Consider the following 26,832-nt stretch of genomic DNA (forward strand, 5'->3'; position numbering starts at 1 on the left):
CCGCAGGTCCACATGGGGACCTAGGCTTACAGCCCGCTGGGGTGAGGAGTCACACCGGGCTCCTGGGAATGTCCTCCTGAAGGCTGGCTCCAGGATGAGCAGTTGAGCTGGAGACTTCTGTCCTTGTGTGTGTCATCATTTCCATCGTGGCTACAAAGGAGTGGATGTAGGCTATGCCCCGAAGCCAGCTAGCACTGTATTCTCATAAAGTGGATCTATAGTCCCAGGAAACCAAAGTGGAAATGCTAGGGGAGTCAGCAAATGATGATAAGGTATCTATAAAAAAAATTGTCTGGAATAGAAATATAACAGCAAGATCAACTTCTGGGAAAACTAGATGCCTGCAATGAGCCTGGAGGAAAAGTGTCAAGATGGTTCTGACCAGGGAGGCATGTGCTTCTGAGGTCCTTGAATGATTGACAGTGGGCACCAAAGCTTCTTTGGGACTTAGACTCTTAGATGTGTTTATAAGAATGACTAACAGTTTTGTTTCAGAATATCAATATTTACCTCACACTGGAGATTATATTCTTTGCATTTTTATTTTTTTTAAAAAAAATGAATATTGGCTTCAAAATGTACGTGTGATTTGGCAGCTTGTCAAAATTCCTATAAGAAAAAAAAAGTGTGAGCCAAACTTTGAAACTCCCATTCCACCTGCCACCACGTGTAGTGTGGTGTAGTGGTCAGGCTGAGTCCTGCCACGAAGTAAACGTGGCCTCTGTCAGGCAGGAGGTGGGGGGGGGGGACAGGTGGGGTCATGGGACAAGATAAATCCTGACCATGTCTGAATATGACCAGTACAAAGCAAGATCTCTGAAGAAGAGGTCAGGGTCTCATATACCTGGTAGAGGGGGTAGATCAGGAGGAGGCCACCCCCAGGCAGGGAGAACAACTCAGGCCATGAACAGCAGTAGGCAGAGTTCTCCAAGCAGTGGGGCAGTCTTGCAGGAAAGAGCAATAGGACGGGTAAGGAATGAGCAGACCAGCCAAAAAGGGAAGAAGCTGGCTGTCAGAAAGCCAGAGTGTATCAAATCATGGCTTGGATCAGGCACCTGAAGGTGCAGTCATCACTTTTCCGGAGTACTGACTGTCTGGGATAGGCCTTAGGAGGAAAATATTGAGCATATGTCAGGCACACGGCATGAACAGGGGCCCACAAGGGGAGGAAGACATTCTCGTGGTCTATTCCTGGCGTGAGCCTCCAGAGGCCGCTTGGCCATTCAGGTACCATCTGCTCATCCGCTAATAATGTGGACTGCCCATTCTAAGCTTGTTCTGACCTCCAGCATCACGCCCCACACAACCTTAGTAAGCACCTACAGTGTGCAAAGCACCGAGTGTTGCGAATGAGCTCGATATGGGAAATAACCAGGCCAGCTAAGGATAACAATTATATTTTTAATGGGAAACTCAAGGCACAAGAATGGAGAGTCCGACTTCCTCTGTGTCCTGTGGGAATCGCGCAGAGAGAGCCCGCACCTGGTCCCTCTCAGTTTTTCTTACTCGGTTCCAAGTAGCCACACCTTAACTGGGTGTGATTGGTTAACAGAGCTTCCCCATCAACAGATAGCCAGGACTAGGACCACAACCTTCCCCAGCAGTGAGCTCACCATCAAGGCAAATATGCCGGCAGATGTTCGTTCAGTGAGTAATGAAACCTCCAGCTAAAGCCAAACACCACAAATGTTCAGGAAAGTAGCGGATAGTTTAAAGTAGATCCGAGCCCTCCAAAGTCTTCTCCTCACCCCCCACAATGTTCATGTTCCAATCCTACAAAGGAGCCATGGTGTTACTCAGCTTAGAAGACAAGGACCTGGTGAGCAGGTTTAACTGCTGCAGCCCAAGCTGAGTCAGCCTCTGTAGTCAGACTTCACCTAAGTTGGATATACTTTTCCCTAACGTAGATGCTGTGCCATGACAGCCAGGAGTGGTACAGAGTGGCCGCCCCCGAAGTCTGGGGTTATCTCCGCCCCTTCCAGTCAATGTTAGGCATTTTCCTTAAACCCAGAGCTCAAGGGCACCTGTGAAACCACCTGACCAAGTCCCACCTCGATAACCACCCTGAAGCCTTCTCTTTGTGGTCATATCTACCTAGGTTCTCCAAGACAGCAGGGATTCGGGAGAAAGAAACAGCACAAGCTGGGGGGAGGGGCAGCACCAGGTGAGGAATGCACAGGCTTAGGGAGCACAGACAGGAAGAGCGTGGGGCTAGAGGGAAGCACTAAGCTACAGGGAGCACGGACTGTGGAGAGAGCACAGGCCAGGGAGCACGAGCTGGGGGAAAGGGTAGGTGAAAAGCAGCAAAGCTTGAGCAAAGGGAGCTGGCAGCTTCTCAGTCTCCAAAGCAGAGGGCTCCTTACAGCTGGAGCCCAGGGGTTGGAGCAGGGTCTGCTGGCCACATCTGCCCTCCTAACCCCAACCGGTATCAGCAGAGTCGGGCAGGCCAGCTTTTCTCCAGCTCAAGCTTCCAGCACCCTGCATCACCTACTCTGGCTACAAGCTCATGAATGGCCAATAATTGGAAGCCTTAAGGGCAGGCTGTTGAGGGTTAGTGTCCCAGCGTGTGCTGTACCCTGGGATTTGCGTGACCAGTTACACGCCCACCCTCTTTCATTCAAGGAGCACATATTAAAGAATCTACTATCGTGCCTATCCAGGTTAGGATCAGGGTATAGGGCCAGCAAAGCAAGGGGCCCTTCAGGAGATGCTCCCTAAGATTGGGGAGACTGTCGTAAACTAAAAACTTGCCTGTGCAGGGAATCAATGCCTGCCGTTTGCCAAGTTTGGGAGAGCAATCTAGTCCTTTGCTGTGCTTGGGGTGAACACCTGACTCCCTGCCCATCACAGGACCCAGCCAAGGGAAAGGCACTAGGAGCTGAGGAACCTAATATCTGCCCCAGACTCCCTCCTGGCAGCTACCGCTGGAGGTGACTGCAGCAACCCCGCCCCTGGACGGGGTAGGTGGGGCGGGAACTGCGAAAGTCCTGGGGCCCGGTGTGGTCTCGGTGAGCTCAACCCTGCTATCCTCTGTGAGCCCAGGTGGGTGCAGCCCCCCGGGCAGCCGCTGTACGGAGTGACTCCGCCCCGAACTGTCACGGACAGCGCAGGCAGGCGGAGGGTGCACCCCGGAGGTTGACGTAGTCGAAGACATCTGCGGAGCTCAAAGTCGGCCCCAGCCCGCCAGTGACCACGGCCCTCAGGGCGCCACCCCCGGCCCCGCCCCAGGCGTCCCCGCGCCACCGTTTGGCGACACTGCGGCAGGCGGCGGGCGCGTTGCCATGGCGGCCAGGCGCGCGTAGCTGGCGGTGCCCAGCTCAGTCCGGCAGGCACAGAGGCGGCGGCCAGCTTGGAGATCTGTCGGAGAAAGGACGCGCAAGAGAGGGGCTCTGACCCAGAGGAAACCTGCTGGGGGAGGGGATTCCAGACCGGAGCGTGGTCCAGGGCCCGAGTTCCAACCTGCGCGCAGGCCCTGCTAAGCGCCAAGATGCAGGCCATGGACCCAGCCTCCCGGGGCTTCTACGAGGAAGATGGCAAGGACCTGGACTTCTACGACTTTGAGCCGCTCCCCACCCTGCCGGAGGATGAGGTGAGTTGGTCCCAGAAACCCACCTACCCCTTTGGAGGGATGGGGAAAAAGAGTGGAGAGAACACAGCTCTCCTGCTGTATAGATTCTGGCCCCTGGGGTAACGATTGCTAAGGGTTCCTGTCCTCAGCCCCACTCGTCACAGAACAGCTGGAATGCTATATGGGACAGCAATGGGGACTGTCCCTGCAAAAGTTGGCTGCTGCAGGGGTGGGTTCCTGGTTTTAATCCTTGAACAGATTCGGGGTTGGGGCTCCTGGCAGGTAGGGACAATAGGTACACTCCTGAACTCCTCAGCTGGCCTAGTGCTAAAGCAGGTGAGCTTGGTAATGCCTGATGAGACCCCACCCCAGCGCTGAGGGTGCTTCCTGCTCTGGGGAACTTCCCTCCCCCAAGTCCCCTGAGAGGTTCTAGTCCGGAACTGGGGAACTGGCTTGGGCTACGTGGAGCCCCTCCTGGTTGGAGAAGCTAGGTGCCCCGCCCCCAGGCTCCTAGATGATGGCCAGGCATAAACTCCACGTCTTGGAAAAGCGTGGCAAACAGACCCCCAAAATGCTTCCAGGGGCACTTTGACCTCCCTCAAGAACCTTTGGGGAGATCCTTGCAAGCCAGGAGCTTTGGGGAGACCTTTCCAACGCAGGCTCTGGAATCTCTATGGAAGAATCCACCACTCTTTAGCCATTGAATACACTGGTACTAGAGACCGTCCACCCACCTTCGCAGCTGGCCTAGCCATCTGATGAGCGAAAGTTGGCCAGAGCCCTCCTGAAGCATAAGCCAGGGGTCTGACAGCTCTACCGGACCCCTTCCCTGGAGGAGTGGGCACTGAAAGAATAAACATCCATGGCTCCTGTTTGCCCCACCTCCAGGGCCCACTGAGTAGTGCTGGGGTTGATGCTGCCCCCACCCTGAAGTGGCCTGGTTTTGGTGCAATTGAAGGCTGCAGAGAGGAGAGGCCAGGGAATAAATAAACCTTTTGGACATCGCCCTGGCTTTGATGGGAGAGAAAGGGTGCCCTCGGCACACAGCCTTCAAACACTGCTGGAGGACAGGACGTGTTCTAGAGTGTCTATGGGAGCCTCAGCTCTTGGTTAGCGCCAGGAGCAGATCTGAGAACCCCTGCACCTTTTTATATCATCCACTGAGCTTGGAGGGCTCACTGCGTGCCTGACATCTGAGGCAGCGGTACCGCTCCATCAACGCAGGGCCACAGGTTGAAGCTGAGCCTTGCACCTTCTGTGTTAGGACGGTTCCCATCCCTCTGGGTTGGAGAGTTGCCGTATACACAACGTGTCAGGTTTCTGTCCTCTGTGGTGAGTCCTGAGCGTGAGCTGGAATTCCCCCATTTCAGTGGCATTCAGTGGGAAGTTCAGTGAGGCCCTTACCTGGGGAAGACTGCTTCTTTTCTTCAGGAGGGGGCTGGTAACGGGGCTTAGGTGTAGCATGCTTGCCTGGTGAACACAAGGCTTTGGCTTCAACAGCCAGTGCTGCAAAGAAACTGAACAACAAAAACTTACTCTCTAAAATAGGAGTCTTTGGGGCCTGGCCCTGAGCCAGCACAGTTCTGCATCTAAGAATACAGCTGAGGTCTAGATTTTATGCTTTCTGCAGTCAGCTCAGTCCCCATTAAGGTTTTTTAAATTCACGTACATCAGGGTCACATGACTCTGTACCTGGCACGGCCTTCTGTGTCTGGTTGCATTTGAAAACTGTCTGGAGGGAGGCAAAATGTTGGGCTGCCATTCTGAAGCTCAGTGCTGGAGAACCCCTTGGGGTCCTGTGCCACCCAGGCCATGACAGCTTTTGTGCAGTTGAGGTGAGGCCAGATCAAAGATAGGTGCAGAGTATACGGGCCATCAGAATTCTCTCTGCTACAGCTAAGGAACAGAACCCTGCAGAGCCTCCAGGGGCCCCTGAATATCTCTACCCTGTCATGACTCAAAGAAAGTCCAAATGACTTGGGAATGCGCTGTCTAACTTCTTGATAGCTGATAGGGAGCTAAACATGCTCACTGAAGGCCTTACCATGATGCCTTAGCAAGGCCGGCGATGACACAGTAGACTGTGGTACGTGTGAGCAAGCCCCTCGTTTGTGGTAGGAGTGGGAAATGCTGGCCAGAGATCATCTTGGCATTTTCTTGTTATGAAAAGACCTATACCCGCATCCTAACAATTTCTCCAGAGAAGCATGGCATATGAGCAGGCCGTGTGCCTATGAGAAAGCCTGCTGGACATTTAGAGCTCACCATGAATGGGCCAGCGTGTCCCCCTACATTGTGGAGGCTGAAACCATGCTCTGTCCCTGCTCTCCTAAACTGATACAGCAAGAAGACCCTGGGTGGGCCGGGCAGTGGTGGCGCACGCCTTTAATCCCAGCACTCGGGAGGCAGAGGCAGGTGGATCTCTGTGAGTTCGAGGCCAGCCTGGTCTACAAGAGCTAGTTCCAAGACAGGAACAGAAAGCTACGGAGAAACCCTGCCTTGAAAATTAAAAAAAAAAAGAAGAAGAAGAAGAAGAAGAAGACCCTGGGTGCACAGTAAAGTTGCTCTGACCAGGAGCTATGCAAGGCGGACTTCTTGGAGGAGATGGCATTTCCAGGATTCAAAATGGAACGCCAGTCTTTCTGGACATGGAAAATGGAATCAGAAACAAACCAGTAAGACTGGATGTAGGCGGAACCATAGCTGCCAGAAAGGCAGGAAGGCAGGCAGGTATCAAGTGGCTGTGGTTCAGAGTCCAGTAGTGCTGGTCAAGAGGTAGGAGATATCATTGGCCTTGTTCAGGTTTGGTGATGAAGATGGCAAGCGACATTAGGTGTCAGCAGAGAGTTCTCACTGTTTCCAAGCCAACCAAATAAATGCCTCCTGCTGCTGGGCTGGCCTTGGGGACTAAAAATGAACAGGAACCCAAAGCAGAAAATCTACTATTAAAAGGGGAATTTCCCCCACCATTCCCTTAGAGTCTATATAATGTTTCCAAATGGGCTTTGAGCAGAAGGCAACCTAAAACCAGAAAAGAACCCTGAGCCAGCAGGGTGGGCTCTTGGGGGCAGACACAGCCCACAGAGCACCTTGCAAGCTCCTGCCTCCCTGCTGGGGTTTGGCTGAGGCTCACAAACTGAGACTGCCAACAAATGGTGCCAGCATCAATTTGAGTTTTCTGTTGGCAGGTCCTGTTATGATAAGCTGAAAAGTTAATTGGTTATAAATGTACTTACAATGTGCACAATGACCCCTAGAGTCCCTATAAACCAGCTCCAAGTCTGTCTAGGGGAAGGGGAGCTCATGAGTGCATATAAACCCTTAAGCAGGGCACTCTGAGGTAACCAGATAAGGGCTTGGCCTCTGGAGCTCAGAGATCAGCTGAAGTGTCTCTCCCCAGAGCATAGCCCCCAGTCCCCAGGGTCTCATCCCTTCAGCCAAGCTCAGATTAAGCTTTCACCAGTACACTGCAGGCAGAGCACTGATCATCCTGCCTGCGGGGAAATTCTATAGGTGATCCCCACCCCACGCCCTTAAGTGCCACCGGGATAAGGATGGTGAGGGGCAGGCTGGACTGTGAAGGAACTTCTCACCCACCGAGAACATGGGCCTCTATAAGGGAAATGGAGCCGCTGAGTTGGCTGGAGATCAGGCCGTCAGCTGATTTCCATGGCAGGAGCTGTATGAGACCGCAAGGCCTGGAGCTTGCAATGTCCGGGTCTGCATGAGACCCTAGTGTGCTTGGCATGAGAAGGCCATCCAGCCCCACATATGCATGAGTGACCTTTACTGGTCATGGGACTCACAGCAGATCAACTCAATGATGGCTCCTGCATATGATACCTTGTGGAGCCAAAGTCAGGGACCTGCAGCTGGCTGAGAACATTTCACTGGGGACTGAGCTGTGTGGCAGGTAGACTGGCTACCATATCTCCAGGTAACACCTTGAAAAAGCTAATGAAGACACACAAGGTGGGCTCCTATCCACGGGGGAGAACAACAGGGTTCCTCCCAGTCTGTCATCCTTGTCCCTGGCCCATTAGCCAAAATCTTCTCCTGCTCCTCTCCAGTGGTGTAGATTTGGTCAAAAGATAGTCTTTTTCTCCCACCTAGCAAAACTGGAGCAGTTGGAGATCCTAGAGGCAGATGACCCCAGAGTTCAGAATTCAGACCTGGGGTCCCTCAGCTCTTAGTGCAGAGCTCCAACAGGACCTGCAGATGTGGAAATAGACCCTGACCTGAGGATGTCATGGGTGGAAGTGCTGAGCATCCTGTCATTAGAGAAAGCCTTGACCACAGCCAGAAGCAATGACTCAGGGCCCATGGAGTTCATCCTAGAATAATACAAATGACCCCGGGCTCCTGCTTTCCCAAGTTTTATGCCCCTACCACAGATGATACTGAGAGACGCAGGTCTTCAGCTGCTCTGACCAGGCTCCCCCCACTTTCAGGAGTGTCTTCCTAACAGACCTAAGTAGGAGGCAGTGATGTGGGCTGCAGGATGGCCAAGCAGCAAGTCTGGCAGGGCTGCCTTCTGCTGGCGGCACATTCTGTCATGGCTGTGAGCAGGCAGACCTGCTGGCCAGCATGAGCAGCAGCAGTGGGGTGCCGGCAGGCCCTGCCGTGGGACTGACTCAGACTCACGTTGTGAGTTGGCTTCATTTCTCCTACACAGCTCAGCCCCACGGGGTCTACAAGGCTGCGTACTACGTCATGTGTGTGTCTGCGTAGGCTTGCATGAATATGCATGTACAAGCATGTTGTCATGTACTGCCCACTGTGAATGCACATTCCTGTGTGAAGACGTAGAGGGATGGTGTACACGTGTGTGTGCGGTGTATGTGTGTGCCTCTGCAGCCATGTTCAGCAGGCAGTTCAGCAGGCATCACTGGGAGCTTGCATTCTCCTGAGTTTTGAGGGATCCTTGGTACTAAAAAGAAACCACAGGCTTGAGCCCTGGCTAGAAAATCAGCTTAACAGTTAGAGGGCATCTCTTGCAGGAGTAGGAGGTCTAGAGATGTGACCTCCCCAAGCCCCACCTTGAGCTCCAGGAATGAAACGGCCTGTGGATATGCCAGACCTAACACCCACATAGAACCTAAAGGCTCAGGCCAGCAGCTTGAGGATCCATCCTGCTCTTGATTTCATCCATTTGGCTGGTTGCTTGTTAGGTTGATTTAACCGCTCTGTCTTCTCATCTGTGACCTGTGATCATGGAGATGCTTTACAATGTCAGCTAGAGGCAGACACCCTTAACAACTGCCTGTACTTGAGTAGCCCATGTCCCAAGGCCACAGCTGGAGAAGTCAAGGCTCTGCCTCTTCTCCATCAGCCTTCTCCCCCAGACAAGGTGTATCCACATCCTTTGCCCACACTGGCTCCCACCCTGACTCCCGAAGAAAGGCTCACCCACTCCTATAACACATGAGCACAGGAGATGCTAGGACCTTGACAGCAGCCGGGCAAGCCGCTTGCAGTCTACGATAGTCTCGTATGAATGAGTCCAGGTGTGTGTGAGCATGTGTGGGCAACTGAAGCTGTGCTTGTGCGTGTCGTGTGTACAGCAGTGTCTATTGTTGTATGGGAGTGTTTTTGCTAAGTGTGCGTGTCTGTATGCGAACTCAAGTGTGTGTGAATGTGCGTGCCTGTTCCGGGCAGCACACCGGTGGTTTCATCAGATGCTCCCTGGCCGTGACATTCAAGGACTAGCAGGATGACTGTCTGAAAAGGGCTTGACCTAAGATGCTTTCGCTGACCATAAGTGAAGTACCACCACGAGTCATCTGTCTTCCTGGAGCCTTAGTCTCAGCACGGAGTACTAGGTCCTTTCTGGGGCAGCCCTCTGTGGGCTTACACCAAGCCTGTCTTGGCAGGAAAATGTGTCTCTGGCTGACATCCTCTCCCTACGGGACAGAGGTCTCAGCGAGCAGGAGGCCTGGGCTGTGTGCCTAGAATGCAGCCTGTCGATGCGGAGTGTCGCCCACGCAGCCATCTTCCAGACCTTGTGCATCACGCCTGACACCCTGGCATTCAACACCAGTGGAAACGTGTGCTTCATGGAGCAGCTCAGCGGTGAGGAGACAGGGGATCGAGGTGGGGCGGGGATACCGTGTGCAGCATCGAGGAAGGACCTGGAAGCTGGGTGTGAGCACCAAGCAGCTGAGGTCGTAAGGGAGGGCCCGAGCCTGGGTTTCCTTTTGGGGATCCTCTGGTCAAGGCAGCACAGAGGAAGAAACAGAGACTAAATGCTGTGTTTGGGTGGCCCCTGGAAGCCACCATCCTGACTGCCATGCATGCCCTCAGGGAGAAGAGCTCTATTCAGGCCTTCCTCAGAAGAGGATGCCTGGGTCACTTTCCTCCTAGGCTGGCACTCCTAACCTACAGGAAGTTCATGCAGGGGCCTGAAGTCAGGATTTATCTGGCCAGGTAGACCGGCTACCCTTTAGGCTCCTTCCAGGGAAAATGGTTTTCTCAAGTTAAGAAGAGCCCAAGGTTCCTTTTTCAAGAACCCAAACAAATTCCTTTTCTCCTTTGGACCTTTTCTGGTTTAAGAATGGTGTACTATTGCCTCAGATGCTTACAGCCAGCCTTCCTTAAGAACATCAGCCTGAGCAAAGAGAAGGAGGCTCCAGGAAATGCAGCCCCCTTCCGGGCTGTCCCAGGAGGCTCCCAAGGTCTGAGCTCTGATTGATGGGATGCTTTCTTCACCAAAGGATAAGATCAGAACGCCTTCTCTTTTTTTTTCTCCAAGATGACCCCGAGGGTGCCTTTGTGCCCCCAGAGTTTGACCTGACAGGAAACACCTTTGAGGTAAGCGTTAGTAAGTGGTGATTCTCCGCGTCTTGCCATCTTCATCTTTGGGGTTCCCTTCGTTACCATAGTCCTGTGGCCTCAGTGTAATAGGTTGTCTCCGGTGGAGGGCTTCCTTGGGGACCTGCTGTGATGTCATGGGTATTTTCTCCGCCCATGACCTTGAGCTAGCAGTTTTCGCAGTGAACTCGGGATGCTGGAACGTGGATGCTGCATCCTGATCTATCTCTGTCAGATGAGTTCACTTATTGCAATGTCAAATCAGATGACCTCTGAGTCTCACCAGTGACTTGTGGGAGGAGCCAGAAAAGGCTATGGGTGTTAACCGCCCTTAAGAAATGCCTCTGGGGCCGGGGGTGGGGGGGGATGGCAATGGAGAGAAAGCTTAGTGGCTAAAAGCACTTGCTGCTCTTGCAAAGAACCCAAATATGGTTCTCAGCTCCCACATAGTGGCTAATACCGTCACTAACTCCAGTTCCAGGGGATCCAATGTCTGCCTGTGTCCACTGTGGGAGAGAGCTTCTTTGTTTGGTTTGGTTTGGTTTGGTTAGGGTCACTATTGCTGTGATGAAACACCATGACCAAAGCTACTTGAGGAAGAAAGGGTTTATTTGGCTTGCACTTCCACTGTTGAAGGAAGTCAGAACAGAAACTCAATCAGGGCAGGAGCTGATGCAGAGGCCATGGAGCGGTATTGCTTACTGGCTTGCATACCATGGCTTGCTCAGCCCGCTTTGTTACAGAACCCAAGCCCACTATCCCAAGGATAGAACCACCCACGATAGGCCGTACCCTCCCCCATCAGCCGCTAATTAAGTAACTGCCCCACAGCCGGAACTTCCGGAGGCATCTTCTCAGTTCAAGTTGATACAAAAGTAACCTGCATAGGAGGCTAGTTCACAACTCCTAGATTCAAGTGATCCTCCTGCCTCAACCTCCCAAATGCACTGGTGAATGGATGCAGCACCACACCTGCCCAGTTTCTCAGCAACAACAGAGCAACAGTGACCAGTGCTCCTTCCACCGTTAAGATATTCTGTATCCTTAACTGACCTCCTGGCCTTCAAGTCAAACAGATGCTCAATGTTCTAGTCTTCACAGGAGTCTGGTTTCCTTAGCTTCCCTAAACTGTGACTGGCAAGCCAAAGCTGTGTGTTTTAGCGTACCAGGTGACGGTCCTGTATATGCTGATGCTATAATGGCCCAATCAGTGACGTTTGATTTTCTTCCTCACCCAGTATGAGATAGAAATCATTTCATCTTTTTTGTGGATAGCTGGCCATTTTCCCAGCTCTGTGTCCTGGCTATCTGTGAGGCACATGAACTACCATCCACTGGATTTTTATTTTCAGTTTTCTGTTCCTTTGTTGACTTTATCCACTTTAATATCAAAACATCTTGCAGAATCTTGCGACTATTTCTAGCAACTTAGAGGTTCTTTTCATTTTTCCCCCCTTGATCAAATCACCAGCAGTGTTTCATATTGCCTCCTCCAGGAACAAAGCTTATTTCTGTTCCAGTCCTCAGCGAGAGCAGCATCTAGTGTCTAGATTCTAGCCTGGTGCAGAGACCACCCATCCTACCTCAGGGAACTGATGACCCTGACCTAACCATGTGGACGGTACTGGCCTGACCACATGAGTTTCTATCTGTTCTGACTTATCAAGGTTTGCCATGAATACATAGTTCATATTATGAAATATTTCTTTTTGTCCCCTTGAAATGATCATGTGATTTCATTCATTGTGTACAGTTTTATATCCTAATAGGATCGCCCTTCCCCACTTAGGAAAATCTAGCCTGAGCAAGTGCTGTGTTGAATCTGACTGACCAGTGCTTATTATGGCTCTTTTGGGGTTTTTATGGCAGCTGGTACTTTTCCACCCTACAAATGTTTCTGGCCAGCACAGATTTTGTGATTGCTCTGGGTTTGACTCTTTGTTCTGTTTGTACAAGAATAATATCACTGATGCCCTGGAAGTCTGGAAAGGCTCATTGAAAAGAACCTCAGCTTCCTTTGTGAATGATTTCGAACTGCCATCAATTGTTAATAGTTATAGCACCGCCCTTTTTTTCCACAATAGTTTTTTTTTTTTATAACTACAGCAGAAGAAAACATGCGCCTAATGTACTGCAGGTGCAGGTGATGCCCTGTGCATCTTGTGATGTCTGCAGACTTCCTATTCCTGCGCCCTGGATGTTCTTCTTTGGTTTCTCTTTCTTTCTGCTGCCGGTCTAACCAGAGGCTGTTTACCTTGTTAGTTCTTGCAGAACACCCTCTGCATCCCCTGGTTGATTCTCTCTTTTCTTTTGTTCACTCTGAGTTCAATGGCTGCTCCTTCACTTCCGGGGGAACGTGCTCATCCACCTTCATCCTCTTTGTCAACCGGCTGGGAGCCTCCCCGGCGTGTGAGCTTTGTCACGTCATGTTTGCTTCTGGGTTTTTTTTTTTCAGTAAAGGAGCTATTCAGCTATGTGAATAGGTTGGCTTTCCTTTTTTAGGAAGACACAAACACAGAAGGCACACGTGTGCCAAGTATACAAACCCACAACTTTTCAAAAACTGAGATCTCTGCAATCAGTAGCCAAAGGGAGTCATCACAGTGAGAAACTGGCACCCCTACCCACGCGGTGACTGTCCAACCACACGGAACAGAGATGTTGATCTCATCCTTGTTCTCCTGCTTCCTGTGGCTGGACTCAGCAGGGCTGGTGCGAACTGCCATGAGAGTGTAGTCACTGGAAAATGTTCATTCTCTATAATCATTTCCTATTTCTGAACACACTGGGACTTTTTCATGCATCTTTGTCTTTGTCTTTCTCCTTTGACTTTCTGGCCCAGTCAGGCTGTGGCTGAAGCAATGTCCCCTGCACGCCTACCAGAGAGAGTGTGTGCAGGTTTCCTTTGTTCTGTGAATCCTCGTGTTCCCCGGTCAGGAGGCAGCCTTTTCCATGTAGCTCAGCTCATTCATCCATCTGTCCAGATCTTCTGCGGCCTCCATTCTGTTTTATTTATCTACTTGCCCACATATTTACCCTGGTAGCCATCGAAATGCACTGAATCTGCCTCTAGGGAAGGAGAGTGGGGCTCTTGCTGTAAGGGCGGTATGTTCCCATGGTTGCAGAGCAAGTGGCCACTGAACCCTGAGGATCCTGACGAGGGCTCCCCTGGGAGCTGAGCCTTGTGGGGAGGGGATTTCTGGTGGGTTGACTGCAGAGCACCTGTGTGGTTAGCCAGAGTAGAAACAGGAGGCTGGGGATGTGTGTCAGAGAGGGGCCCCAGGGCTCTGAGCTGCTTCAGTTCCCTGGATGGTCAGCGACTCCCTTATGCTCTAGACACAGAACCGTCGGTCCTTTCTACCCAACCCTGATTATGGAGAGACTCTGCATGTCCTGGGAAGTGTTCCATGTCCACTTTGGGACATATGGCCCTAGCATGAGTCAAGATGCCCAGGGTCTCTGTTCTGTCCCAGATTAACTTTGCTCTGGAACCCTTTGCGGGGGACTGCCAGAAGTCCTTAGCAGTTAGGTGATGCAAACAGTGACAGAAACACAGCCTAAGTGTGTGTCCTGGACACTCTGGCTCAGGTACACCCACTCTGGAACCTTCTAGCACCAGCTCATCTCTGTGCTGTTCCTCTCTGGCTCTGCAGGGCCTGCCACTATAGACCCACGCTGCACAGTCAGCCTTGCGTCTCCGGAATGGCCTCACTTTGGACAGAGGTTGCGCATTGTGGCCAGGCTGAGGACCTGCTTGCCCCGTCACTTGCTGATCCACCACAATAGCTCTGTTCCCCACTGTCAATGTTGTTATCCATCCAGATCCAGACCCTACTCCTTTCTCCTCCTGACCTGGATCTTTTCTCACTACAGAACAGTTCCTCTCCATGTTCTCCCCACAGAGGCCAGACAGCAGGCAGTATCCTCCGAGCCTCAGTGCTCCCGCTTATCCAGGTATCCACACTGGACCCTTCACGTTCCAAACACCATCTAACCACCCCTTCGGATTCTCTCTTCTTCTGCTGAGATCAACTCCCCAGTACATGTTCTAGAATCTCCGGGGCTTGTTTTGCTCAGTCTTCTCAGAACTGAGTATGGCCAGCCCCCTTATCCAAAACCCCTTCAGGCTGCCTAGCTTCCAAAAGTTAACAATCCCACAGTCTCTGCACTGTCCCCTCCTCCACATGCACAGGCCATTTTCTTGCCCTTGTCACTCTGATGGGCTACCGTGGTACCAGCCAGGATGGCTCAGTCCTGTCACCTGCCATTTGCTTGAGACCACAGTCCACACAGAGGACCATGATGAAGATGAGAGACTATGAGTCAGGGACCTGTGAGCCAAGCTGAGATGAAACAAGGTTCCTGGCTTTCATCAAGGGGTTGGAGGCCTCTGCGAGCAGGTAGACTTCAGGCTACAAACTGCAGGATGAGTTCCAGGGGAACAAGGTGTCGGGGAGGTGGCAGGGTAGTGAGTGAATACTACCTCTTAAGGATGCTGACACTCACTGCACAGTAGAGGCAGCCCTACAGTCCCCTCTCCTCACCCATATTCCCCTCACAGAATGTAACGGGGTTATGGGGTTATCAGGGCTGGAAAGGCAGTGTGGTCAGGGCAGTTAGGATCCCAGCACCGGCTAAGAGTGCAGCAGACAATGACCCTGAGCAGAGTACACACAGCAGGGGCTGCATCCAGAGCAGGTGCACACAGGAACAAAAGACTTCCGATGTATGAAACCAGCACACAGCCCAAAGTAAATGGATTCCTTTGTATCGATAGCTTCAAGGTAGAAATGTAACTTCAGTGCGCCATTTATAACAGTAACAAAACCTACAGGAATCCAGTCATTATGACAGCAGGATTTTTAAGAAATAGGAAAACCAGGTAAGTCAACACAATGAGCACACAATGAGACATCTTATCGTCCCCTTAAATATAGATGGGTATTTGTGAATTAAGTGTTTAAAAATAAATAAAGAGTCTGACTACATAATCATGATTTCCTTTTGTAAACAGATTGAAAGGAAAGCTAGTCTTTCTGGAATAACATTGACTTCTCTGCACGCACACGCGCCTGTGCACACACACATACACACACACACACAAACACACACACACCTACCTATGGGGGCCTTCCACACAACTGGTATTCCAGCCTTGTACAGAGCCCACCCTCACTCTCCTGAGCACACACCAGAAAATGCCAACTTTCAAATCAAAAGGAAACTCTTCTTTTCTCCTGCTCACTTGCTGTTTGTGAAGAACGCCTAAGGCAAAATAGGTACTGGGGAGAACAGGATTTCTATGCCTTGGGCAACAGGCCCAGGGAGCATACCAACCACAGGAACGGCAGGTTGCTGGTCTTGGCAGGGGAAAGCAGTCGCTTGCAGGCAGGTACTAACTCTCCTTGGTACCACAGGCTCACATCTACTCCCTGGGGGCCACACTGAAGGCTGCCTTGGAGTTTGTGGCAGAACCAGAGCTAGAGCCCAGGCTGAGCCCAGACCTGGAGGGACTGCTGAGTCAGATGCAGGCAGAAGACCCCAGGGACCGGCCAGACCTGGAGGTAAGCTCCCAGCTGGACATGCAAGCTGCACGCACACACACACAGACAGCCCAGACCCTGCAACCTCAGCCGGGTTCCTTGGCTAGTCTCTGGAGGCAATGCATTATGTTGAAATAGAAGCTGGTTTTTGCTATACATTTTCTACTAAAGACTATCAGGGACGAAACAGAATCTTCTTTTTCTGCCAGGATGTATGCCTTGCTGTTTTTTTTTTTTTTTTAAATCTAATGCACCAGAAAGTGCATGTGGAAACAGGTGACCTGATCTGGGGGTGATGGGTGCCATACCAGAGCTGTGCGGTTGGGTGGGTCTTGTTGAGCTGCACACTTGAGAGGCACCCTGGTACCTGCAGAGCATCATAGCACTGTGCGAGGAGAAGATGCAGCCTGCGTCCTCATGCCGCCTGTGTCGCAGTCTCTCAGCCATCGGAAGAAGGGTGCTTTCCATCGAGTCCTTCGGAGCATTCCAGGGTAAGCGCTACTACCTACACATCTATGCCTACACATGTATACATGCATACATATACATTCATACATGTGCACATGGATGCGTATATCCCTCCACAACCACCCACAGAAGTAAGCACGCACTATGCACATATAGAAACATGCACTTTTACTCATGTTCACATGTTCACATACACCATATAAATACCACACTCACATTCGCACACTTGTTCAAATCCAGCACATGTGTATCCCATGCAAACACGCTCTCATGTTTATACCACTGCACATATAAACACACAAATGCCTGTTGATACTACACACTCCAGTGTAAGTGTGCACACTGGTCTGCACATTCCCTTGCACACCACATACATGTACAAGCTGGGCACACACTGGCATTTTCAAACTCGGGCTTAGTGACTCCAGCCAGCCTTGTTGGATGCATTACCTCTCTACATGCAAATCTGTTGCGGTTCATCTGGAACTCATCAGAGTCTCAAGATCATGCTGGCCTCCACAACCACCCAGAGCCTCAGAGTGGCTGGAGGGTCCTCCCTGACAAGCACGCATCAGTGTTTGTAATGCTGCAGCCCTAGTGGCTGCCAGCGTCACCCCAGCAACAGCAGAGGGTAACTTCTGAGTGCATAGCCATAGACAAAAGACTGAGTAAAACAGGCAGCAGAGTCTCTGTGCTGTGTATGCAGCTTTGTGCCACGGTGTGTGTGTGTGTGTGTGTGTGTGTGTGTGTGTGTGTACAAGGCTGTGTGCCATAGCATGTGTGACAGACCGCGCTATATGTCATGTGTGTAGAAGACTGTGTGCCCTATGCCTGCCACCAGGCTTCATTTCTCCCCTGAGGGAGTGGCTGTTGTAATCACAATAGAAAAATGAGGAGCTTTGGGATACAGTAATTAGACAGCAAGAGCTGATCCCCTGGGAAGCTCAGTCAAGAGGGAGACCCAGAAGCCTCCATTCAAAGACTGTAACTGGCTTAGCCGTGTGACTCTAGATACTGGGGACCTCTGGTGCCTATGCTGAGGGGAGGAGTGGGAATCTGGGGCACAGGACTTTGGGGAGGGGTCTGCGGTAATGAGTAGGACAGGGTCGGTCAGTGGTGGCTCTCAGGTACCACCCTAGCACAGGCTCCTGTTCCAAGCTTCCCTGTAGGACAGGGTCAGGGGTGGCTCTCAGGGTGCCACCCTAGCACAGGCTCCTGTTCCCAGCTTCCCTGTAGGACAGGGTCAGGGGTGGCTCTCAGGGTACCACTCTAGCACAGGCTCCTGATCCAAGCTTCCCTGCAGTAACCATATCCTGCCTTCTGTTCAGACCTCAGCGAGAACACCTGGAGGGGAAGACCTGCTCCAAGAAATGTGGGACCCAAGAAGATGCCAGGAGACCTCAGCACTGATCCAGAGGCACTGTCCTCATCAAGGGGCCTGCAGCCTCCAGCCTCCAGAGAGGAGGAGGTCGGCCAGGGTCCCAGAGCCCCCTCCCCCAAACCACTGCTGCCGGCCCCCATGAGAAATGGTGAGAGCCCAGGACAAGAAGGGCTGGCCAACCTTGTCCTGGACGCCAGGTGCCCCCTGGGTGAGCTGGACAAAGACATCCTCAGGCGAAGCCGGCTGAAAAAGGCTCAGACATTTCCCAGGCTACCGCAGGAAAGCCTGGAGGCCAGCACCCTCTGCCTGTCACTGACCAGCTCAAGAAACCAGCTGACCGTATCTGAGTTCTTTTCCCCAGACCCCAGAAAGCTCTTCCTGGAGGGGAAAAACGGCCTTTCTGGCTTTAAGGCACAGTCCAAAAGCAGACTGTGGCCAGAGCAGGAGGATCCTGGAGTCCAGCTGGAGAAGGCACCAAGTACAGGCCGCCATCCGCACAGGAGTCCGGGAGCCTCAGGGCAGTTGGAGGCTTCATCTCCTAGCCGGGGGCCTGTAGAGTACAAACCTTTGCCCTGCCATGTAGACCCTGGAGACTCAGACCATGAAAGCCAAACACCTAGGAGTGAAGAGGAGATTCCAGAAGGATCCGGACAGCTGGAAAGTGCAGCCACAGAACAGGTACGTGGAGTAGGAGGGGCCAAAGGCTGCTTGTCCATAGCCTGGACGTGCAGCTCACACAGGACCTGCCCCACCCTGCCTTCACTCCTGGCTAATAATTAACAGTGTCTTTTGGATTACCTTTTTTTTTTTTAAGGTTTATCTTTTTAAGATTTATTTATTCTGTATAGTGTTCTCCCTGCATGTATGCTTGCAGTCCAGAAGAGGGCACCAGATCTCACTGTAGATGGTTGTGAGCCACCATGTGGTTGCTGGGAATTGAACTTAAGAACTCTGGAAGACCAGCCAATACTCTTAACCCCTGGGCCATCTCTCCAACCCCAGATTCCCTATTTTTGAAGAGAACTTCACATGCAAAGTGGGGGAAGGGCTGGATGTCACCCCAGGCATGGATCTCCAGGCCTTTCTAGGTGTACAAGTTTACCTCAGGACACCCTAGAAAGAACCAACTTCCTCAGCCCCGGGTCCACCCATATACAGGAACATCCCCATGGTTCATTACCTTCCACAATAGAAGTAGACAGCGTCTAATAATGCTGCTTCAAGGGCCCAATCACTTCCACTTTACCTCAGACTGGGTCCCTTGAGCTTCATACCCACAGCGGCATGAAATTCTAGTGTGGGGGTCTGCAGGTCCAACACGGACCACAGCACTGAATGTTTTCCCCCTTGGTTTTTCTTGTTTGTTTGTTTGTTTCTCAAGACAGGGTTTCTCTGTAGCTTTGGAACCTGTCCTGTAACTAGTTCTTGTTGTAAACTAGGCTGACCTCGAGCTCACAGAAATCCGCCTGCCTCTGCCTCCCAAGTACTGGGATTAAAGACGTGCACCACCACCCAGCTATTCCCCCCCCCCCCCACACACACACACTTGGTTTTTTATTTTTTTATTTTTATTTTTTTTAAATATTTATATATTTATTTATTATGTATACAACATTTTGTCTGTGTGTATGCCTGCAGGCCAGAAGAGGGCACCAGACCCCATCACAGATGGTTGTGAGCCACCATGTGGTTGCTGGGAATTGAACTCAGGACCTTTGGAAGAGCAATCAGTGCTCTTAACCTCTGAGCCATCTCTCCACCCCCACACTGGGTTTTTTAATGGGTTCCTCAAAGCCTTGTGTCCTCATGTGTTTCTCAGAGTGAGGACCCCTGAGCCACTGGCCCGGCATACATTTCTGTCTATCTAGAACCATCAGTCCTATTTCCCACCAGGCCTTGTTGCCCCAAAGGAGAGGAGTATGTGAGGCAGGTGACTCTGTGGGTGTACATTATCATTTGTACACTGATGAGAACTTGAAGAATCCCCATGGGGAGTGTGGTTACTTAAAGAGATGTCTGGTGTAGGGTCGGTGATACAGATGGTCTGTGCTGTCTGGGCCTGTGATGCTCACATATGCTCAGTCACCAGCATTTCTCCCCAGGGCACAGCCACCCGACCACACCATCCATCTTCTACATAGGCCTGGGTAGCTGGGTGGCCTGTGGTGGAGAATGCACTGCCAAGGGGGAGAGTTGAGGTCTCTAGCTTGGAAGAGAACAGAACAGACCAGTAAGCCTGGCTTTCACCTTAACCATCTGGTCAATCTGCCTCAGACAGAGTATACCCAGGACCCTCTAAATCACAGGCTCCCGCATAGGGATCCCTAGAGCTGGGAGCTCTCACCTCAGCTTCAAGGCTCATTGCTCCCACCCCAGGATACAGGGCACCACCAAAATCAGAACAGATGAGCTGGTAAGTAGAGAACCACAGGACTGAATTGTCTAATGTATCAACCCTTCCTGTGCACAGAGCCAGTGGGTAGCACCTCAGGTGAAGGTGGCGGCTTCTGAAAGCTTCTGCTAACATGTATACTTCTGTGGTGACCTCCTTCCCAGACCTCCAGGTAGCCTCTCCAGGCAGGAGCTATCTTCTAGGCCCCATTAGTTCTTTTTACTTGAAGATGTGTTAGAATACGCACAAACACAAAATTTACTATCTCAACTATCTCTAAGTGCATGGCCCAGTGTATTAAAGACCTTCACATCTCACTATCTCCAGAACAGCCTTTCTCATCCTGGTATTCATGACCCTTTTGGGGGAGGTCAAAGGACCTTTTCATAAGAGTCTCCTAAGACCATTGGAAAACACAGATGTTTACATTACAATTCATAACAGTAGCAAAATTACAGTTACGAAGTAACAATGAAAATAATTTTATGGTTGGGGGTCACCACAACATGAGGAGCTGCATTAAAGGGTCACAGCATTAGGAAGACTGAGAACCACTGCTCCAGAGGTTTTTCCATTTTCTACAGCTGAACTCTGCCTCCCGCGAACACTGACTCCCCTCCATCCCTCTGCATAGCCTGATAGCCTTCTATAATCATACAAATACGACCTTGTGTGTGAAATCCAACAGCTTCTGTTCTGTTGTCCAGCTTGTTTCCTCAAGATCCACCAATAATCAACACTGTGGGATTTTTTCCTCCTCTTTTCTCTTCTTGTCTCATGGCGCCCAAACAGTACTGGAACTCACTATGGAGCCAAGAATGGGCTTGAGTTCTTGGTCCTCCTGACTCCATTTCTCAAATGCTGGGATTACAGGTGCCGCGCCCAGCTCCTGAATGTTCTATTGACCTGGGCCAGGCCCTTAGAAATAGTTAAAACATTAAGTTTTATGCTATGTATTTTAATTCACACACACACACTCACAACACACTCACATACACATATACACACATACACAGGGAAGTGAATCTCTTCCTTTTAAAGCTTGAGCAATACTATACAATATTCTGTCCCATGGATGGACCACATTTCTTCTCTATTATTTTTAAACGTTATTTTAATTTTTTTTTTTTGGATTTTCGAGACAGGGTTTCTCTGTGGTTTTGGAGCCTGTCCTGAAACTAGCTCTTGTAGACCAGGCTGGCCTCGAACTCATAGAGATCTGCCTGCCTCTGCCTCCCGAGTGCTGGTTTTAAAGGCATGCGCCACCACCGCCGGGCTGGACCACATTTCTTTATCCATTCATCCATCCGTGGATGTTTGAGCTTCTTCCCCTTTTTGGATCTGGTGAATGGTGCTGCCTTGAACCTGGGCAGACAACTGTCCACCTCAGTTTCCTTTCAGGTCTTGGGGTAACCTAAAAGTGGAATTGTTGGACCTTAGGGTGATTCCCTGTACTTCCTCTAAGAACTGCCATCTTTTCCCATGGCAGCTGTACCACTTCATGGGTGAGGACTCCAGTTTCTGCATGCACTCACCCACACCAGTTTTGAATCTGGAGCCTTTTTCCAGCCCCTTGCACAGGGGAGGCTGCATGTGGAAACCGAGTCACTATTCACCTGTCACCCTCCATGGAAACCCTTCCTTGGCACCAAGCGGACTGAGTGTTCTTACGTGACCCGTCTCTTCCACAGAGCCTCTCCCTGCAGGACCTTCTGTCTAAGCTAGGCCGGCCCTTCCGAGAGTACGAGCTGTGGGCCCTGTGCCTCTCCTGCCTTAAGACTCTGCAGACACACATGGAGCACCCAGGTGATGCTCTGCCTGAGCCCTGGGCCCGAAAGCTGGGGAGGGAGAGGGGAGTAGCAAAGTCAAGGCTGTGTGCCAGAGGCAATGATTCAGTTGGCTCCAGCAACACACCCTAGGAGAAGCATCTGGGTCTTGGCACAAATAGGGACAGTAAAGACAATTGTCTAAAATGTGGTTCTAAAGCCAATGACCTCTCCCCCCCCCCGCCCCCAAGAGTGAGGGAAGGGCTCAAGATGTTACCCTAGTGTGTGACCCTGCATGTTCAACCCTGCTGAACAGAAAGATAAATGGAGAGTCCATCTGTGCTCTCAAGGTGCCATGGGCAGCAATGGAGGTAGCCCCTGAGGGGACCAGGTTGCCATCCTCAGAGAAATACTCTCCAGGGACAATCTGCTGTTAAGCTGCCTCTCAACCATGAGTCTGGGGAATTTGAAAAGCCCAACCTCCCTCACCCAGCCATTCCCAAGGGCAGAGCAGTGTGGGCCGTGTCCCCACCCACCCTCCTGTTTATTCTTAATGATGAGGGTGATATGCCCCAATAGTGTTCCCAGGAAACTCTAGCCTGTTAGAATGAAAGGCCCTCTGGTATCTGTCGAATGTTGACAGGTCTCTCTGGGCTCTCTCTGTGTCCTGGAGGCCCCTGATGCTGGCGAGGGAGCTGCCCACATGCAGCTGCATCCTTAATCTGCTCTGTTGCAGCTCACCTGTGCCTGGACAACGTGCTGGTGGCTGAGGACGGGACAGTGCTCTTCGGACCACCCCCTGCCAATGGTACACACGGGGCCGGCCACTCTCGGAGGGGTGGGAGTCGGGGGCGGAGGACCAGAGCTGTCTGCTAAAGTGGGAAGGAAAACCAAACTGTGGTTGCACTTCTAGGCTCCTGCAACTCACTCTTCCTGGCTCCAGAGGTGTCTGAAGAGAAACTGGTGACGGAGAAGGTAAGCGCATCACCCCTCGCGCCATCCACGCCCTCTGCCCAGTCGGTCGCGGTGCCTGATGGCCCAAACGCGACACCCACCCGCCTCGCGTGTGGGGCTGCTGGGGCGACGTTCACTGCAGTCCTCCGAAAGTTAATGCTGTGCCTTGGAACCTTGGGCGGGAGACACGCCTATCCCGCGGGCCTAGACTCCACCACCATTAACAGGCTAATAGGCTTTTTACAAACTTTTTTTTTTAAAGAAATTAGCTAAATTACACTCAGAACCTGGTGCAAACCACTACCCTGGGGACCAGGCTAGCTGAACCTCCTGGCTTAGACTCACCTGCTACTGGACAGGGCAGGGGCCAGGTTGCTTGAGGGGAGAGAGAGGGACAATGTAGAGGGCGGGGCCTTGAGGGGCAAGGCAGAAACGTTGTGGGCGGAAGGAGTGAGGGAACAGGGTGACACCAAAGAGGGCAGAGCAAGCCCAGTGGTTTTTCATGCTCACGTGCTGGACCCGCTGCTAGAGAAATTGCCCCTGGGAAACTCCGCAGAGGCAAACAGAGCCTCCCCGTGGCCAGGCTTCCTAGCCAGAGGGCCAGGAAAAAGCAAGGTGACTTCAGACGCCCTGCCGGCGCCTGCTGCTTATGCAATGCACACGGGGCCCATTGGCCTGCTGAGACCGAGAGCACGGAGGTACATTGGCCTTGGCTGCTGATGCTGAGGATCCACCCACGGCAGCTGCGGGGGAGCTAGCACCATAGATGTTTGGACAAGAAAAAAACACGAGACCAAAAGTTGAACCTGCCTGAGGAGCTTGTCCTAGAAAATGGAACATTCGTGTCATCAGAACTCAGGAAGGAAAGAAAACGGTGGGTGAGGCAGAAGAGTAAGCAAGTGGTGAATGAAAAATATCCAATTATAGCAATATACATTCAAGAAATGGGAAAGAAAGGGGGGGGTAAACCTAAAGAAACCAACACCAAGTTATAGTAAAACCTCTGAAAGCTGAACTCAAAAGAGAAAAGAGAAACAGTTTATCTATGTACAGGGGAAACAGTTCAAATGGCAGTGAGTTCCTTCTGGATGACCTTTCACCTAGAATCTTCTGCAAGCACATTTGTGTCAGAATTCTCTCCTGTGCCTGGAGTGAGATGGTTCAGTGGTTAAGAGCACTGGCTGCTCTTCCAGAGGACCTGGGTTCAGTTCCAGCACCCACGTGGCAGCTCATAACTGTCTGTAACTCCAGTTCCAGGGGATCTGATACCTTCACACCAATGCACATAAAATAAAATAGATTATTTGAAAAAAAAAAAAAAAAGAAAAAGAAAGGAAGCAAAGAGCCTGTTAGGGGAAAAAAAGAACTAAAAATGGATCATAGACAGTCACAGTGCTGTCTTCTAAGCAGCAGCGCTGGGCTGGCAAGATGGTTCTGTGGGTAAAGCACTTGCTGAGCAAGGATAACAGTCCAGGTTCAAGCCCCTGAATCCAGGGATTCTATGGTGGCTCAGAGGTTCAGAGTGTACACTGCTCTTGCGGATGATCAGAGATTTATTCCCAGCAGCCACAGCAGGTGGCTCCTGTAACTCCATCTGGTGACCTCTTGTGACTTCTTTAGGCACTGCACTTATGTAGGCAAATGCCACACACACACACACACACACACACACACACAATTCTAAAATAAAAGCATAAAAACTTTAGCTGAAGAAATAAGACTATAGATGGGGTTGTTTATATAGAATCCAAGGAATCTACCATACAAACAAACAACCATCCTAAAACGTAGAAGTGAGTTCTGCAAGAATATAAGATAGACATAGTTATGGAGGGTGGAGAGATGGCTTAGCAGTTAAGAGCGCTGGCCGGCCTTGCAAAGGACCCAGGTTTAATTACCAGCACTCGGATGGTAGCTCACAACCACGTAACTCCAGTTCGAGGGGATTCAGTGCCCTCTTCTGGCCTCAGAAGGCACCAGACATTCATGTGGTATACATTCATACATACAGGTAAAACACTCACACACGTAAATATTTTAAATGTCAAAAGAAGGCTTCATTTAAGAAAAACTTCGGTAAACACTGACCTGGCAGTTTTCCAGTCACGTGGCTTCAGTTGGCTATGGATTTGCTCTTGGGCTGTCTGTACCCTGAATGCCTGGAATATGGAATCCGTGGAAGCTAGAGGTTGGCTGTGTAAGAATATTTGGATCAGGGGAATTACAAATGCACACATTGTGGCTCAGCTACTATTTTGTTTATCAGCCAGACTATTATGGCTTGAATATGAACTGTCTCTCACAGGCTGGTGTGTTAAAACACTTGTCCCCGGGTGGTGCTGTGAGAGGTCCTGGAAGCTTTCAGGGGGGGGGGGAGTCTAGCTGGGGGAAGTAAGTCCTCACTGGAGAGACGTCCTGGGGCTGTACCACGCTCTGCCCCACCCATACTTTTTCCTGGCCACTGTAATAGGACTGTTTTGCCCCACATTATCCCCCTGCCATGGCAGACTAACACTTCCTTTAAATTATGTATTTCCAATTGGGCAGTGGTGACACACACCTTTAATCCCAGCATTCAGGAGGCAGAGGCAGGCAGATCTCTGTGAGTTCAAGGCCAGCCTGCTCTACAAGAGCTAGTTGCAGGACAGGCTCCAAAGCTACGTAGAGAAACCCTGTCTCGAAAAACAAAGTTGTATATACCAAGTACTTATTTAATCATTGTAATTGTAAAAAACAAAAAGCAAAACAAACAAAAAGCTGGTGCAGGCTGGGGGGATGCCTCAGATTAAGCACACAGACTGTTCTTCTAGAGACCTGTGTTCAATTCCCAGCATCCACACAGCAGCTCACAACCATCTGTAACCCTAGTCCCAGGAGATCTGACATCTGCTGGCCTCTGAGAGCATTGCACTCTCACGGTGCACAGGCAAAACCAACAAAACCCATACGCATAAAAATTTTAAAGTAAACAATGTAAAAAGCCCTGGTACCAGAGATTGGGCTGACTGTTCTGACTGCCTGGAAAAGTGGTTCTAAAGCCCTGGGAACTGGTTTGTGGGAATTTGGAAACAATGAATGAGGCAGACTAGAGAAGCCCTCGAAAGCTGTAAGCAAAGCTCAAAGGGCAAAATAAAAGCATAACTATGGTTTCTGGTAAAAGTTCAATACAGTAGTGGGACAGAGGTGGTGTGCACCTTAATCCCAACATTCCGGAGGCAGAGGCAGGTGGATGCCGGAGTTCAAGGCTAGCTTGGTCTACAGAGCGAGTTCCAGGATAGCCAGAGCTACTCAGAGAAACCCTGTCTGGAAAAAGTTGTTTTTTTTTAAAAGAAAAGAAAAAAGGAAGATGGGGGAGGGGAGAAGAAGCAAGTTAATTTAAAATGCTAATAGAAATGCCACCAGGAAAGGCTGGGCACACATGATTTCAAGTGAAAAGAAGACCTTACTGGGAAATGCACTGGAAGTCGCTTGTGTTTCATTCTGGCAAATCACTTCGGTAAGAGACTAAATTCAAAAGTAGTGGACTAATTACATTTATGGAGGCAGTTTCAAGATACCACATAGTTTAGGTTGTAGCATGATTCTCACTGAGACTGATTTTCACTAGAATTTACAGTGAGACTTGGGATCAAAAAGTAGAGTGGAATTGCAGTTTGCCCCTAATAGGAGCATCTGGAAATTGGGGCCAAGGCAAGAGATGGCTGAACAGACTACAACCATTAAGAAGACAAATACTTTGAACCGGGACAATGGGGAACATGCCTGGAGGGAACCTCAGGAATGGCCCGATTCCACCCGAGGGGACCAATTGTAAAGGCTTTTATAATACCTCCCCAGTAAAGATAGGAATGTTGTTTCAGGGTGACCTGTTTGCAAAGATGAGCCTGGAAAAATGTTTCCCTGGTACTCCTTTCACTGAGCTCAGCCTTCCAGACTCTCAGACACTCCTA

The 26,832-nt window shown here is 50.8% G+C and overlaps 1 protein-coding gene across 2 annotated transcripts in view; it reads left to right on the plus strand.

The window, feature by feature from the left end:
• The first annotated feature begins 3,293 nt into the window (after positions 1–3,293).
• Positions 3,294–26,832, plus strand: part of Kndc1 (kinase non-catalytic C-lobe domain containing 1) — a 46,872-nt gene continuing 23,333 nt past the window's right edge. For both annotated transcript variants that reach the window (XM_050137910.1, XM_050137911.1), the window contains exons 1-9: positions 3,294–3,589; positions 9,442–9,640; positions 10,320–10,378; positions 15,796–15,942; positions 16,295–16,412; positions 17,718–18,448; positions 21,854–21,968; positions 22,665–22,736; positions 22,842–22,903. In XM_050137910.1, coding sequence (XP_049993867.1) covers positions 3,488–3,589; positions 9,442–9,640; positions 10,320–10,378; positions 15,796–15,942; positions 16,295–16,412; positions 17,718–18,448; positions 21,854–21,968; positions 22,665–22,736; positions 22,842–22,903 — 1,605 coding nt within the window. In that variant the 5' untranslated portion in view covers positions 3,294–3,487. The remainder of the gene's footprint in view (positions 3,590–9,441; positions 9,641–10,319; positions 10,379–15,795; positions 15,943–16,294; positions 16,413–17,717; positions 18,449–21,853; positions 21,969–22,664; positions 22,737–22,841; positions 22,904–26,832) is intronic.

The sequence above is a fragment of the Alexandromys fortis genome, unplaced genomic scaffold, assembly GCF_014885135.2.
Source record: "Alexandromys fortis isolate MF-2015 unplaced genomic scaffold, M_Fortis_MF-2015_v1.1 scaffold_3, whole genome shotgun sequence".
NCBI classification, from domain to species: domain Eukaryota; kingdom Metazoa; phylum Chordata; class Mammalia; order Rodentia; family Cricetidae; genus Alexandromys; species Alexandromys fortis.